Source organism: Vespa crabro, chromosome 8, assembly GCF_910589235.1.
Source record: "Vespa crabro chromosome 8, iyVesCrab1.2, whole genome shotgun sequence".
Lineage (NCBI taxonomy): Eukaryota > Metazoa > Arthropoda > Insecta > Hymenoptera > Vespidae > Vespa > Vespa crabro.
Window position 1 is genome coordinate 1,584,547 of NC_060962.1, and position 13,636 is coordinate 1,598,182.

The 13,636-nt window shown below is 25.1% G+C and overlaps 3 protein-coding genes and 1 long non-coding RNA gene across 10 annotated transcripts; 2 read left to right on the forward strand and 2 right to left on the reverse strand.

Annotated features, from left to right (window-relative positions):
* Positions 1 to 6: 6 nt before the first annotated feature.
* LOC124426266 (cyclic GMP-AMP synthase-like) lies at positions 7 to 5,791 on the forward strand. Of its 7 annotated transcripts, none has more exons than XM_046967749.1 (11): positions 7 to 29; positions 2,786 to 2,946; positions 3,194 to 3,319; positions 3,506 to 3,673; positions 3,863 to 3,948; positions 4,226 to 4,373; positions 4,447 to 4,584; positions 4,665 to 4,808; positions 4,954 to 5,076; positions 5,249 to 5,435; positions 5,578 to 5,791. In XM_046967749.1, exons 2-11 carry the CDS (start codon positions 2,941 to 2,943, stop codon positions 5,670 to 5,672), a joined length of 1,221 nt encoding a protein of 406 aa, XP_046823705.1. In that variant the 5' UTR covers positions 7 to 29; positions 2,786 to 2,940; the 3' UTR covers positions 5,673 to 5,791. The 7 variants fall into 7 exon arrangements, with proteins under 7 accessions (XP_046823705.1, XP_046823703.1, XP_046823704.1 ...); XM_046967747.1 differs by lacking the exon at positions 7 to 29 and adding an exon at positions 191 to 2,173; XM_046967748.1 differs by lacking the exon at positions 7 to 29 and adding an exon at positions 2,491 to 2,725.
* An 89-nt stretch (positions 5,792 to 5,880) lies between these two features.
* LOC124426270 (three prime repair exonuclease 2) lies at positions 5,881 to 7,285 on the reverse strand. Its single transcript, XM_046967758.1, has 3 exons — positions 6,609 to 7,285; positions 6,373 to 6,539; positions 5,881 to 6,234 (listed from the first exon to the last, which is right to left on the reverse strand). Exons 1-3 carry the CDS (start codon positions 6,814 to 6,816, stop codon positions 5,926 to 5,928), a joined length of 684 nt encoding a protein of 227 aa, XP_046823714.1. The 5' UTR covers positions 6,817 to 7,285; the 3' UTR covers positions 5,881 to 5,925.
* Positions 7,286 to 7,572: 287 nt separating this feature from the next.
* LOC124426271 lies at positions 7,573 to 7,988 on the forward strand. Its single transcript, XR_006942690.1, has 2 exons — positions 7,573 to 7,708; positions 7,778 to 7,988. It is a non-coding gene; the product is annotated as an uncharacterized LOC124426271 (long non-coding RNA).
* A 1,726-nt stretch (positions 7,989 to 9,714) lies between these two features.
* Positions 9,715 to 13,626, reverse strand: LOC124426269 (eukaryotic translation initiation factor 3 subunit J). Its single transcript, XM_046967757.1, has 6 exons — positions 13,472 to 13,626; positions 13,281 to 13,363; positions 12,746 to 12,859; positions 12,502 to 12,640; positions 10,997 to 11,161; positions 9,715 to 10,926 (listed from the first exon to the last, which is right to left on the reverse strand). Exons 1-6 carry the CDS (start codon positions 13,485 to 13,487, stop codon positions 10,733 to 10,735), a joined length of 711 nt encoding a protein of 236 aa, XP_046823713.1. The 5' UTR covers positions 13,488 to 13,626; the 3' UTR covers positions 9,715 to 10,732.
* Positions 13,627 to 13,636: the final 10 nt, after the last annotated feature.

Genomic DNA, 13,636 nt, shown 5'->3' on the forward strand with positions numbered 1-13,636 from the left:
TATTCCCCTCTCATATAACAATTGGTTCGGTGAGTAGAGTAAATTTAATAGATTATGAATGCACTTTCCCATCATATTTCTCATATCACTTTTTAATCTCTCATGTCATTTTTCTTTGATAGTAGTGTGCAATATCGCAATGATCCGTGCTAGATACAATATCAGTACGCATTTGTTTACGATAAATACATATAAAATAATTAATATAATTGACACATAAGGATTAGTATATAAATCTGCAACAAAAATAAGAATTTGTTCAATATTTTTTTAGAAATAATTAGTGAAAACTTATATATTATATTATTTTTATATAAATTAAAACATCAATTCATTTCCACACTACCTATGAAGTAGAATTCATAGCGCTTTTTTCTTACGTGGTTGCCCCTATAGGACTAGTCCATTCTACACGACTTCGACTATTATTACTACTACTAATAAAAATATGCTATTACTGATAATAATAATAATAATAATAATAATAATAATATAATATAATATAATGTAATATAATATAATAATAAAATTATACTTAAATATTATTTATATACATCTAGATATTATTTTACATTTTATATTACAATAGTAAAGACAATTAGCTTCGACCGATCATGAGTAAGAAACAATATGAAAACAAATACATTACGATTATAAAGTATTAAGACAAAGAAACATTAGCGGACGAAAACAAAAGAAACGTTTCGTATTTTTCCTTATATATCATATTAGATAGGCGGTTATTTGTCAAAATTATCAAGGACACGATTTGTTGAGAATTCGCGCTCCAAACCATCACGTAAAATGATACATTTTCCTTCTTTTGTTATCATAAATTATCATCATCATATGTGTCATGATATATACAATATAAGTATATTCTTGTTTCTTCTTATTACTATTTTTATTACTATATTATTACATTACATTTTAATATTAGTAGAAGTAGTAATAATATGAAGTGAAGTTCTACAAAGGAAATCATAAAAAATAGCACTGGGAGAAAAATCTCGTAGATGATGTGGAAACAAATTCATCTTGATCTTTATTAAAAATAATATATGATATATATGTCCATTAATTATTAATTTTTGAAAAATAATCGATAATTGTATATACTTTATATGCATTTGTCGTCGAATAAAATTATACTGCTCCTGTGTCCTATTTAGCACATATCACCGCAAAATTCACATCAGCCATCATTAGAGAAAATAAATATAAGAAATTGGATAGTAATATCTTATTAAATTATCAAATAAGGAAACAGAGTAAATTAATTCATTATTTTCATTTACATTGATACAATAAAAAAAAAACTACCGAAATTATTTACCTTGAACCTACAATTGCTGGAATTTCGAATCCAGATACTTGTTAATGAACTATACATTATTTGTAGTCTTTATCTTATTAGTCAATAAAATCTAAAAGTACAAATTTTTCAAAAATTTAACATTAATTTAGAAATTCTCTTTAGATGCCTTGTCATAAACGATTGGACATGTATTTTCTTATTCTTGCCATAGAATCATATGGCCAAAGTTTATTAAAGTGATGGAGTGAGTTACCATAGCTTCTTCGTATGAATATTGTGAAATTCATTTTTTTGGGTTTGATTAAAGTGTTAACACTTTACCGACTGCTAGCGGTTCAACAGCATATGCACGTCTGACCGGCCGCTCAGCCGCAAATTCTCCCTGGCTCCGGCTATTTTTCGGTCTAGATCATCGCACGGGAGTATTTGTGCGTTTCATATGCTCAGATAGAAGTGTCCGCTTTCTGTTATTATAGGATAATATTATAGGATAATTAGATTTAATAAAATGTTTTATTTTCAAGATGATATCGAAGATATCGAAGATATCGAAACAAAAAGCCGATTAGTAGGCTATCGGTCGGTAAGCATCGGCAACAAAAAGCCGATTAATAGGTTATCGGTCGGTAAAGTGTTAAAAAAATTGAGCATTAGCTATTAACATAACACCAAGCAACAATCGCTATTTCATGTACATAAAACATACACCATTCAAGAGTGATATAAAAATCAGAAGTGAGGATAGAGTAGGAGCTTCATCTTTTTTGCCGCAAATTTCGGGGGATGCCACAATACTAAACGTTTTCTTCGCGAAAAATGTCGAAAACAGCGTTTGCGCCATCAGTATGAACACAAGTAATTCTCGACCAATTTTGATAAATAAGGTCTTATTGTAAAGACCAAGGTTTAATCTACAGCGCGCTTTCAGCGGACTTTTGAAAAAGCTTTTTATTTGTGAATAATACTAAATCTTCGTCTTTAAAATGAGACCTTGTTTGCCAAAATTGCCAAATTTATTTTAAAATAAAATAAAATTAACGCAAATAAAATAACATTTTATTTACAAAAATTTTTATTTTATTTACGTTCTTTATATTTAATAAAAAATGTATATCTTATCTTTCATACTGATATATATTTTTTAACTTATTAACAATTTCATATCGTGATAGAGATATCAGAAAGTATCAGGAACTTTACAAATAAATATCACTTGTGAAAGTGTCACAAAACTTCATAAAGTGCATTGTTCAGTGTATATAGAGAAGTCTTTAAAATATAAAATATTTACAATTTATATTTTAAAAACTGTAACTTTCATATAAACCTTATGTGTGGAGCTATTGCAATTAATAAGAGATAATTATAATCGATACTGTGGTATATATACGTATATATGAATAATATGTAAGTTAAAATGTATCTATTCTCTGTAAAATAATATCTATGTATTGTGTATTTCTGCAGAGCTTATACCTGGATCTATGTTTACACCAAGAATAAAAACATTAATACAATGATGCTATAGTAAATACTATATTACTACTCTTTACTTAAAAATTTGCCCTCGAACAAAAACATAAATTATTCATACATTTATTGTGATAATAATAATAATCATAATGGTGGTTTGTATCATTTATTGACTAGTATTTACGAACATATATAAATAATTATAGATGTTATATAATAAATACTTATAGATGTTATTTACCTTCTGTATAAAATTCTCATATATATATTAACTATATATTATATAGTTATATATATCGTGTGTTAATAATATATATTGTAATCTTATATGTAAGTTTTAAAAATTAAGATTCTCTTTAATGTATTCTTTATATGCTTAGTATTTGTTTCCTTTTTATATAGAATAATTATATATCAGAAGAAAAAAAGAAATATTTTGTTAGTGATAGAGTATTAAATGCTATAAACAAAAAATTTGTGTCTTTGCCATACTACGAAAAAAAAGCAACTAATGAATATTTACACCAGGTATAAAATTTCACATAAATGTAATATATATTTACGTAGATTCTTTTTAATGTATACATGCATATATATATTTTTTTTTAAGAAATAATTTTTTTATATATATTATATATATTATATTATAAACATTTATATATATAATATTTATTATGATCTTACATATAATTTTTAAAAATTAAACATGAGTAGGTCATTGATGGAATACTTGAAAAAATGAAAGAAAATGCTTTTTTCAAGGAAGTATTTAAAAAAACATTATTTGTTGGTAGTTACTATAAAGGTACAAAAATTAGTGTACCTGAAGAATTTGATATAAATATAATAATTAAACTACCCATTAATTATGAGTTTGTGAAAGTAAGATAGTTTTTTAATTATTCTTATTATTTAAATTCATTCATAAAAAAATACATTTTTTTATTTTTTAGATATACTTTATTTTATTAATATATTAGAAATATACTTTTAATTTATTAATATATTATAATACATTACTTATTTATCTTTCATTTTCTTTAAGTTTTCTAAATATTTTATTATTATTAGATAGAACTATGTGAACATCCAGGTTTTATTAAAATATATTCTGGCTTAGAACAAGATGAATTAACTCGTGATGTGAAAATAGATAGGTAAGATAAGTTATAAATTAAATTTAATCAGATAGTGCTAGTATTCTATATAATATTACTATATATCAGATGTATTAGTATTAATAAATAATAAATTATAAATTTTTTAATTGGATCAATATAAAAAATAATTGAAAACTGTAAATTGATCTAAAAAATTACTAACATTTTGTAACAATACGACGTTCTTCAAAATAGTTACTATATTTTATATATGATTTTCATTACATAAAAGATATTATTATTATTTTATTTATTTATTTTATTCTGTTATTAGAGTATTAAAGAGTTTACTTGATCAGGATATGTATATTGATCAAAAAAAATTCCGTAGTTGTATAGAAGGCATTTTAAGTAAAACTATACAAAATTTACCACTGATAGAAAATAAATATCTATTTAACATACAAAATACTATATATATGGTATGTCAATAGTTCTTAAACAATTTAAATGTTAGAATATTTATATATAAATTGAAAATTTTATATATTACAGATAAGAATAATCAAGAGTGGCCCAGCATTTACATTTGAAATAGAACTTCCAAATGGCAAAACAATAAACGTTGATTTAGTACCAGTGCTAGAATTTTCAAAAAATGTACCATTCATAAATTATAATTTGGTATTTAAAGTACTGTTTACATTGATGTTGTGTATACATATACATAATTTTATATTTTTAAAGCAATTAATAATATTTTATATTTTCAGAAACAAAATTGGCTTGCTGTACCAAAATGTTTTCAGACAAATGTTGAAAGAAGACACAGCTGTTGGAGAGCATGTTTTTATGAACAAGAAAAAGAGATTCTATCTAAAAATGGACAAATTAAACCAATAATAAGATTGATGAAAGTATTTGATATATATATATATATATATATATATTACTATATATATTACTGTATATTACTATATTATATAAACTTAAATATAAACTATAAAAAAATATATAGATATGATATATGTGAACTTTAATGAAATGATATTATCTTTTCAGAAATTAAGAGATACCAACAATTGGAAAAGTATTGCTAGTTACTATATAGAAACAATAGCTTTAAGACAATTGCTGTATAACAAAAATTTTGGAAGTATATCGTATACACTTTCGTTTATGGAGGTATTTATATAGTTATACAAATTTTTGAATAATTAACTGTTTGATTGCAAATGTTGTATCATGTCGAGCGACTGCATTTGTTTGCAGTCAAACAGTACTATTATTTTATTTATTTTCATTCTACTTCTACTAAATATAATCTTAATTAAATAATAAAATAATATACTTATAGATGTTAACAAGCATGCATACAACTCTGATTAATAAATACTTACCTTATTACTGGAACGAAGAACTTAATCTATTGTGCAATCTTAATCCTGAAGAAATAACAAATATTTCAAATCGATTGGGAAAAATCATTAACAAAATTTATACATCTATAGAAGATGATCCATACATCATTGCTTCCTATATCTGTAAGTTTAATACATCCATATTAATAAATGAACGTATCTCAGGTTTTTATCCAACTGTTTCTCTTTATTGTTATGAATAATAATTTTTGAAAAAATGAACTAAATTAAAAGTTATATTTCAATTCATTTGTTATACTTTTAGTAAATAAAGAAGAATACAAAAAATTAATTTCTGAGCTAAATAAGGAACCTTTAGAAACAAAGGACGATGAGAAGAATTGGTGCATGATACTTTAATGATTATATTTAATATGAAGTTTCTCTCATAAAACGAGTTTTTAAAAAATTATAAGTTTCATCTATATACGCAATATATAATGTTATAATTATTTTATATAAAAGAGCGAAAGTTATATGTTATTAACGATAACTTTTAAAATAATAAAATTTATATTTACATAATAATATTGATCTGTATAATAATAATAATAATAATAATATAATATAGATATTATAAAATTATAATTCTTTAGAATACTTTTCATTATTTTCATTTCATTGTATATAATGGTAATGCATTTTTATCACACCATTCCACAAAGTATTCTGCAATATAATTAGCACAATGTAGCATATTAATACAATCACCTTGTGCTATATGATTGTTTTTTGCTGGGACTTTTAATAAATGTTCATATATTGTTATTAATTTAAAATTCTTTGGTTTTTGAAGTATATTAACTTTTTCCAGGTGGTTTTCCATATTTAAGATTTCAGTATCTTCTATATAACTAACATTCGTAAAGTAATCTTTGAATAAGAGTAATGTATCTACACATAGAATATCTTCTGCTAAATCCTTAAATAAGAATAAGATCTATTTCAATATTTCTCTTATTATATCTAATCATATAAACAATACATAGAATTATGAATAAAACGATTTTTTAATATAGAAAGGTAATGAAACAAATAAGAATAGAAAAGAAAAACATACCTTATTAAGGCATTTTAATTCCCACAAAAAAATGGGGTAATCAAATCTATTTCCATTATGAGCCACGAAACATATTGGTTTCGTTAATGTATCAAGGAAAATATTAATCATATTATAAATTTTATGATTAAATGAAGATACATTTTGTAAACATTCATTATTTAATTCTATTTAAAAGTACGAACGTTAGATATATATTAAAGATTATATTAAAACAAAATTTTAGTATCACTTACTTGTTAAAATCTCTACATGCTGAGGAATAGATGTATTAGGATTAACTGGTACAGTAAGAGTTTGTAAAACTCTTGGAATTTTATTTTTATTGAGACACATATTGTCTCGAGTTACAGCTACAAATGAAAATTCTGTAATTCTAGGCATTTTATTGCCCTTAATAAGACCTGTTGTTTCAATATCAAAAAATACAAATGTTTTAATCATTGTAATGAAACTTAAGATTATTAGATTCTTTATACAATTCCTTTCTAATGATAGAAATGGGAATGGTTATAATTTTTTATTAATTGTACACATGCGTAACATTATTACATATAACATGTAGATTAATGTATATTTTTAGTATATGATTCATATATGGTTGGTTGAGACGCACTTGCATTACTCATCGATATTAATATATTTTCGAGATCGTCGACATTATTTCAATATCACGTTGACATTACGTGATTATCCCGATAATGTCGGCAGATCATATGCGGATCCAATACATCATGTATTGTAATACCGATATCGCCGCCAATACCGACACTATTTTATCGGTATGTGTACCTGCCTTAAGCATACTCCTGATGACCAACCAACACCAAGAATCCAAATGTTTTATGACAGATTATATAGAGGGACCGGAAAGTAATGTCGAAAGTAATTTCTTAAATTCGATAAATCGAATAAATCGAAGTACACAATAAGCTGACAAATGACAATCAAATATCTACATGCGCAGAAACGACATTACTTTCTGGCCCCCCTAATATTATAGTCTTAAGGTGCGTATCCACTTGTTGCGTATCCTCATGTATCATTTTTCTCAACCGTACCAATGTGAACGGACAAGCATTAAGTATCAAAATGTGATATGAAGATAAGTCAATGAATGGGTCATTTGTCAGTTTTTCATCGTCATATCAAAGGAGTCTTTTAGAATCTTTCAATTGAGTGAAACTTTACTTCACGCGAAAGGTCGTATCCTTTGTTTTCATACGAAATGCAATGATATTACGTAATGACGAGGGTACATAACAAGTAGATACGCACCTTTACGATGTACATTTATTGAAAACCTATTAAATTTTATTTATGTTCCCAATAACTGGTATATAGCGATAACAAATTTATCATTATAAAAATACATCAGAATAATATTCAATATAAATGCTTTTAGAAAAACCATAATTAAAAGGAAGGTAATGTCGAAGATGATGAAGGTAATGGTTAATAGTTATTAAAAATAAAATGACTTCATTACAAAATATATACATTCCATTCAGTAAGCTGAAAATCAAATACAATAGTCGAATTTAACCGTTCGAACAAAATTGTTTAAGAGAAGCTCTACAATGGACTACGTGAAATAAATTATTTAAAAAAAAGGATATCTATTAAAGTATATTTAATGATGGGATCTAAAACACTTTGAATGTTTTGAAAATGATTCGAAACTTTAAAATTGTTGATATAAATTTCGAAACTTTAGTTAAGTCGAAATAAGTCTCGAGATTTTTTTGTCAGTTTTGTTGCTCGAACGATAATGGACTAGTATTATAATATTTGAGAAGAAATTGATAATTCCAGATTTATCAATACTTTTTAAATTTCAAATCAGAATCGATGTGATTCGAATTTGTCATTGAAAGCAATGAAACAAATTCGAAGCGATTCGAAGTGTTTTAGATTTTATCATTAATTTAATTATATCCCATTAATACATCATCCCTTTGTCAATGCTATTAAAAGTTTCAGAGAAGTACGAGATTATGGTCTACTTTTTGATGGTGAAATAAAAGATTGTATATAGAAATGAATAATTCTGCTGTAATGTAGTACGTTAAACATTAATCTTGTTTTCTATTGTTTGTCGATATCAACAAATAAGAGATACATTCGTGAAAAAGAAATTAATAAAAAAGCTTCGATTCTTAAAAATACCACTGTACTTATTTTTATTAACCAAAATATTTAGAAACATAGTGGTGTAAGTCAATCTTAATTGATTAATTCGTTTTTAGTTTGTATAAAATCCTTTTTTTATACTTCAATTTTCGCACACAGATATTTTTAATTAGTTTCTAAATCTACAGATGTGTTTTTACAATTTCATTATATGTACGGAGTTATTTTTAAATAATAAATGCAAAACACCATTTTATGAGAAACAGCACAAGAGTAATACCACTATGATTCTCAATCCGTCATGTGATTCATAATTATCTATTTCAAAAAAAAATATATCATGATAATGGAAAGTTTTATATTAATTAAAGATATTCTCTAGTTTTTCTAATATGTAACTATAAATTGAATTGATGATTTACACAAATATTTGTAACGAAATGTACGATGTAAATACAATCACTGATAGAGAATGTATTTATCAACTGGATATAGTTCAAGAAAATGTTTATAGCGTAGCAAGTGAAACTTCAACTTATTACCGATAGATGGATATCATCAGAAATAATAAACACTTCGTTATTAGCATTATCATGCAATTAAATAAATGTTATAGCTAAATGATTACTCTTAAGCAAATAATTACAATTTTGTATGTAATTTCATAATATGAATACGACACAGAAACTAGAAATACATATATGATTCTTGGAAAAAGTTGGATCCTCGGGTGGTCTGGACTTTTTCATTATGTCCCTCCTCACGGAATCGAAAACGTAATGATTGGGATCAAACCTGTATACGTCCCTATAAGAGCAGTCAACCTAGATTATTAAATACAGCATAGGAATGGTCTAAGCCATTATACTATCCAGGCCCTAAGTCCAACCTTCCCACTAATACCTATTTATTAAAAAAGGAAGTGCTCTTTCTTACATACATTTCATAAAATAAATAAAATAAATATCGGCTATGAAGTATAATAATCAAAAACTTGTTTGACTTATTTAATTGTTAGTATTTTAACATTCCTTCTCTTCTTTCAATATCTTTTTTGGATTAAGTTCATATATTGTATCGTAGAAAAAATGTATTTCTTATATATTCATTGATTTATTATAAAATCTATGCTATCTCATAAGTTAGTTATACCTAAGAAAATAAAAAAAAATTGTATATCTACGTAGAAAATCAAAATAGCAACAAAAATTATTTACAGTCAACCTTTATTTAGGAATATACTCTTTTTCAAAACCAACTTTTAATTATTAATTGAAGTATGCATATGCGTATGTATGTATGACATGTTATATAAAACTTCCATAATGCAGTTACATAATAGCTGTGCACTGCAGCTATGTAAGCATATTGAAGACATTTTAAACAGCTAAAGATATATTAAATAAAAACAAAAGTTTGTCCAATGTTATGTTCATGGATAGATAATAGAACAATTATCTATTAATAAAATCTGAGCACTACATATTTGTTTAATTATATCCAATCATTATGGAATAGTCTGCATAATTAGTATAGGATATATAATATATATGATAACAAATATAATATATACTAGATTAAAAAACTGCTTATAAAATATTATATGATGTCATATCACGTTTAAATTACATATAGTAATCAATTCAAATTCAATAAGTACAATTAAAGAAAAATTTGAATATTTATTCGTTGTATTTTAGATAAAAGAAAATCATAATATACAACATACGTATTTTCGGCTATCGGTATTTAACAATAAACTATGATGTAATAAAAAAGCAGTTTAATATTAAATTTAAAAAACTTGGTCACACATATATCTAGATTAATAAAAAATTAGAATTATTATTATTTTTCAGTATAAATGTTTATAACTTAACTATATTAATATTTGTTAATCATATAATATAAATATGCAGACATTTCTTTATATGAATTGGAATATAGAAAATATTTTATAGTAACTCAATGGTGCAAGTAAATGTAATCATACAAAAAAATCCGTTTCAACAGATTATAGATATAGTAATGTAACTCTAACACTCTCTCCTGATTCCTGTTAAGTCGTATGCAGATAATATTAAGAATGCAGATCAATCTGCGTATACATTTTGCATATAATAGTATATGCAAAAAGTATAATTATAAACTTTCTGTATAAATCTGCAAGTTAATATCTTTCAGTATGTATTTAGGCGACTAGAATACTTATGTATATGAAAAGTCGCTACATAAAATCGTCATAATCGTCATATACATAATCACTATACTCGCTTAACATGGTATTTTCTCCTTCAATTTTAAGTTTTGCTTTACCCTTTCCTTTAGCTTTTTTAGGTTTTTCTCCTTTTTCTAATTTTTGTTTTTCTATTAATAAATTATCCACCATAGTCTTGACTTTCTTCAAAGCATTTGATGATACTAGAAAAGAATTATATTATTGAATATATTATTGGTAAAGGTAATATATAAGTAACATAAATATACTAACAATTTAGGGCAATGGACTTTATAAGTTCTTCTGCAAATGGTGGAAATTCAGAATGTTTTTTAAACTGGTTGATTTTCTGTGAAAGCGCAGTACCAAATTGTTCAAATTCTTCTTTTGTGTTAGGATTCATAGCATCCAGTCCTGTTGATGATTCTTCAGTTACACCTGTAAAATACAATATAATATAGTAATTGTGTTTTTAAAGAAATATAAATTCTTTACAGAATATATAATATACAAAACATAAACACATATTGATTATATGAGGCTTGTGACATATATAACAATTTCATAGATTTACTTATTATTGTACAAAATAAAATTTTTCTAATAAAAGAATATGTATCTAAATTACACTTGTTCATAAAATTAGATTCAAAATAGTTATATTTAATAATTAATAATACCTATATGCAATTGTAACATTTAAAACTAAAAAGAATCCATTTTATAAGAGTTACTTGGAAGTAATTATTTCGAATACTTTAAATAAAATTCTTAATCTTATAATATATGCCGCTTGTACGGTCGTACGCACACACATTACATACACGCGCTTGCGCGTGAGTTGCACGCGCGTGTGTACACACATAACTAATCAGGAACAGTACAGGAGACTAACAACAAGATAAAAGGTTGCAAACTAACATGAACACAATAATTTGCATAGAATAGCAACTTTTATTAAAATACATAACAGTATTTGTTCAGTACCATAAAATTTGTAGTAAACTTGAGTGTATACGTTTGTGTATATATAACTGTCCCTAGTACAGTTCCTGACAATTATACATAAATTTGTTTGAGTTCTTTTTGTCGTACTCTTAGATTAATGGTACTTAGAATATCATATTGTAATATTTTACTCACGTTTGTGCCACTTCTTTTATTATGAAATACTTTGTTTTTATACTTATATCATATCTATATAATACTGTACAACTTTATGTATAAGAGAATAATAAATACTTTTCTGTGTGTACACAATACCACAAAGATATAAATAAACATGCACATATATGTACATGCATTCATGAAATTTTAGTTTCTGATCAAATAAATTAAAGATAAATCATTTATATTGCCAATTGCTCTCTGTCTCTCTATCTTTCTCTCTCTCTCTCTAGTTTTATATCTTAAGTTTATTATAATATATTATTTGTTGTCATTGTGTAAAACAGGACTTTATATAATTTAATATAGTTTAAAAAACTCTGATTCTTTGAAAATCTACTATATTATTTCATAAAAATGTATTATATTATTATGAAAATGCATGACTCAATGGTTGAAAAAAAAATTCATTTTCATTATAAATTAGATGATTTATGTTTAAAGATATTTATAAAAATTGTAAAAATCATGCATAAATTGATTTAAATAATGATTTTGCTTAAGGCATGAGATATGTAAAAAAAATTACACTTTTGACGTGCAAATGACACATTATTTTTTTTCCCCCTTATGTGGTTTACGCGGACTAAAATCTACAAGGTTTAACAAACCAAATGTTTCCATTGCCAATCGTAAGTCAGCTTCTTCCTGTAACCTCTGTCGCCTTAATAGTTCTACTCTTTTCTCTTCTGGCGTTAATGCTTCTTCTTTTTCCTTAGCTTTTCTTTCAGCTTCCTCTTTTGCTTTTTTCTAAGGAACAAAATGAATGCTTTATGTAAATATGTAAGATAATAAATCATTCAATATGTATTTGTATAATCTATATAATTATTAAAATTGATATGACAAACTAACCTCACGTTCTTCGATCCTTTCAGTAAGAGCTTTCTTCGGTTTTGGTTTGGCTTTTGGTACTTCTGCAGGTTTTTCTACATCCTTCTTTTCTTCTTCAATATCCTCCCAGCTGTCCTGTTTATTTATTATTCATGAAGACTAAAATGACTATAAATCTTATACAAATATCTATTATATTATATTTATTATTTAACTATCATTTAATATTACAAAAAAATTTTTATTGGAATATATGAAAAAATAGAAAGTAAATTATAAAATTACTAAAATATAAAAAAAAGTATTCTACCTATATATGATTTTATTACTATTTATTAATGAATTTTTATCTGTATTTCCAGTAATTTATAATATAATGATCAATTGGTATAGAGTCAAAATAATCCTTGAGAATGTAAACAATAATTTTCAAATAATAAAGGCCAGCTTGAGTTGTAAGAGTCAACATGTGTGCTGTAGGTTAAGTTCAGAATAACACACATAATCACAAAAATATATTAAATAATGAATATTTATTTTATTGAAATTTTTATACCTTTACATCTTCGTCTTCATCTTCACCTTCCCATTTGTTTGATCTCATCGCAAGATCAAATTTCGCTTCAACATTGTCCACATCTGTAAAGTGCACGAGGTTAAAATTAATACCGCATTTTATCACGCATTTGTTATTAGAACATTGAAAATTATAGTGAAAATAAATCATTAACAATCACAGATACACACCCCACTCATCATCCATGATTATAACTGATTATTTTGCAAATATTGTTCCTATTAATAAATTTGAAACTCTTCGACCTAACGCAAAAGAACCAGGAACGGCCGGAATCAAGGGAGTCATACTAAAGTTCCTGCGAATACAGGAAGACCGAGCTTATGTAGGATACC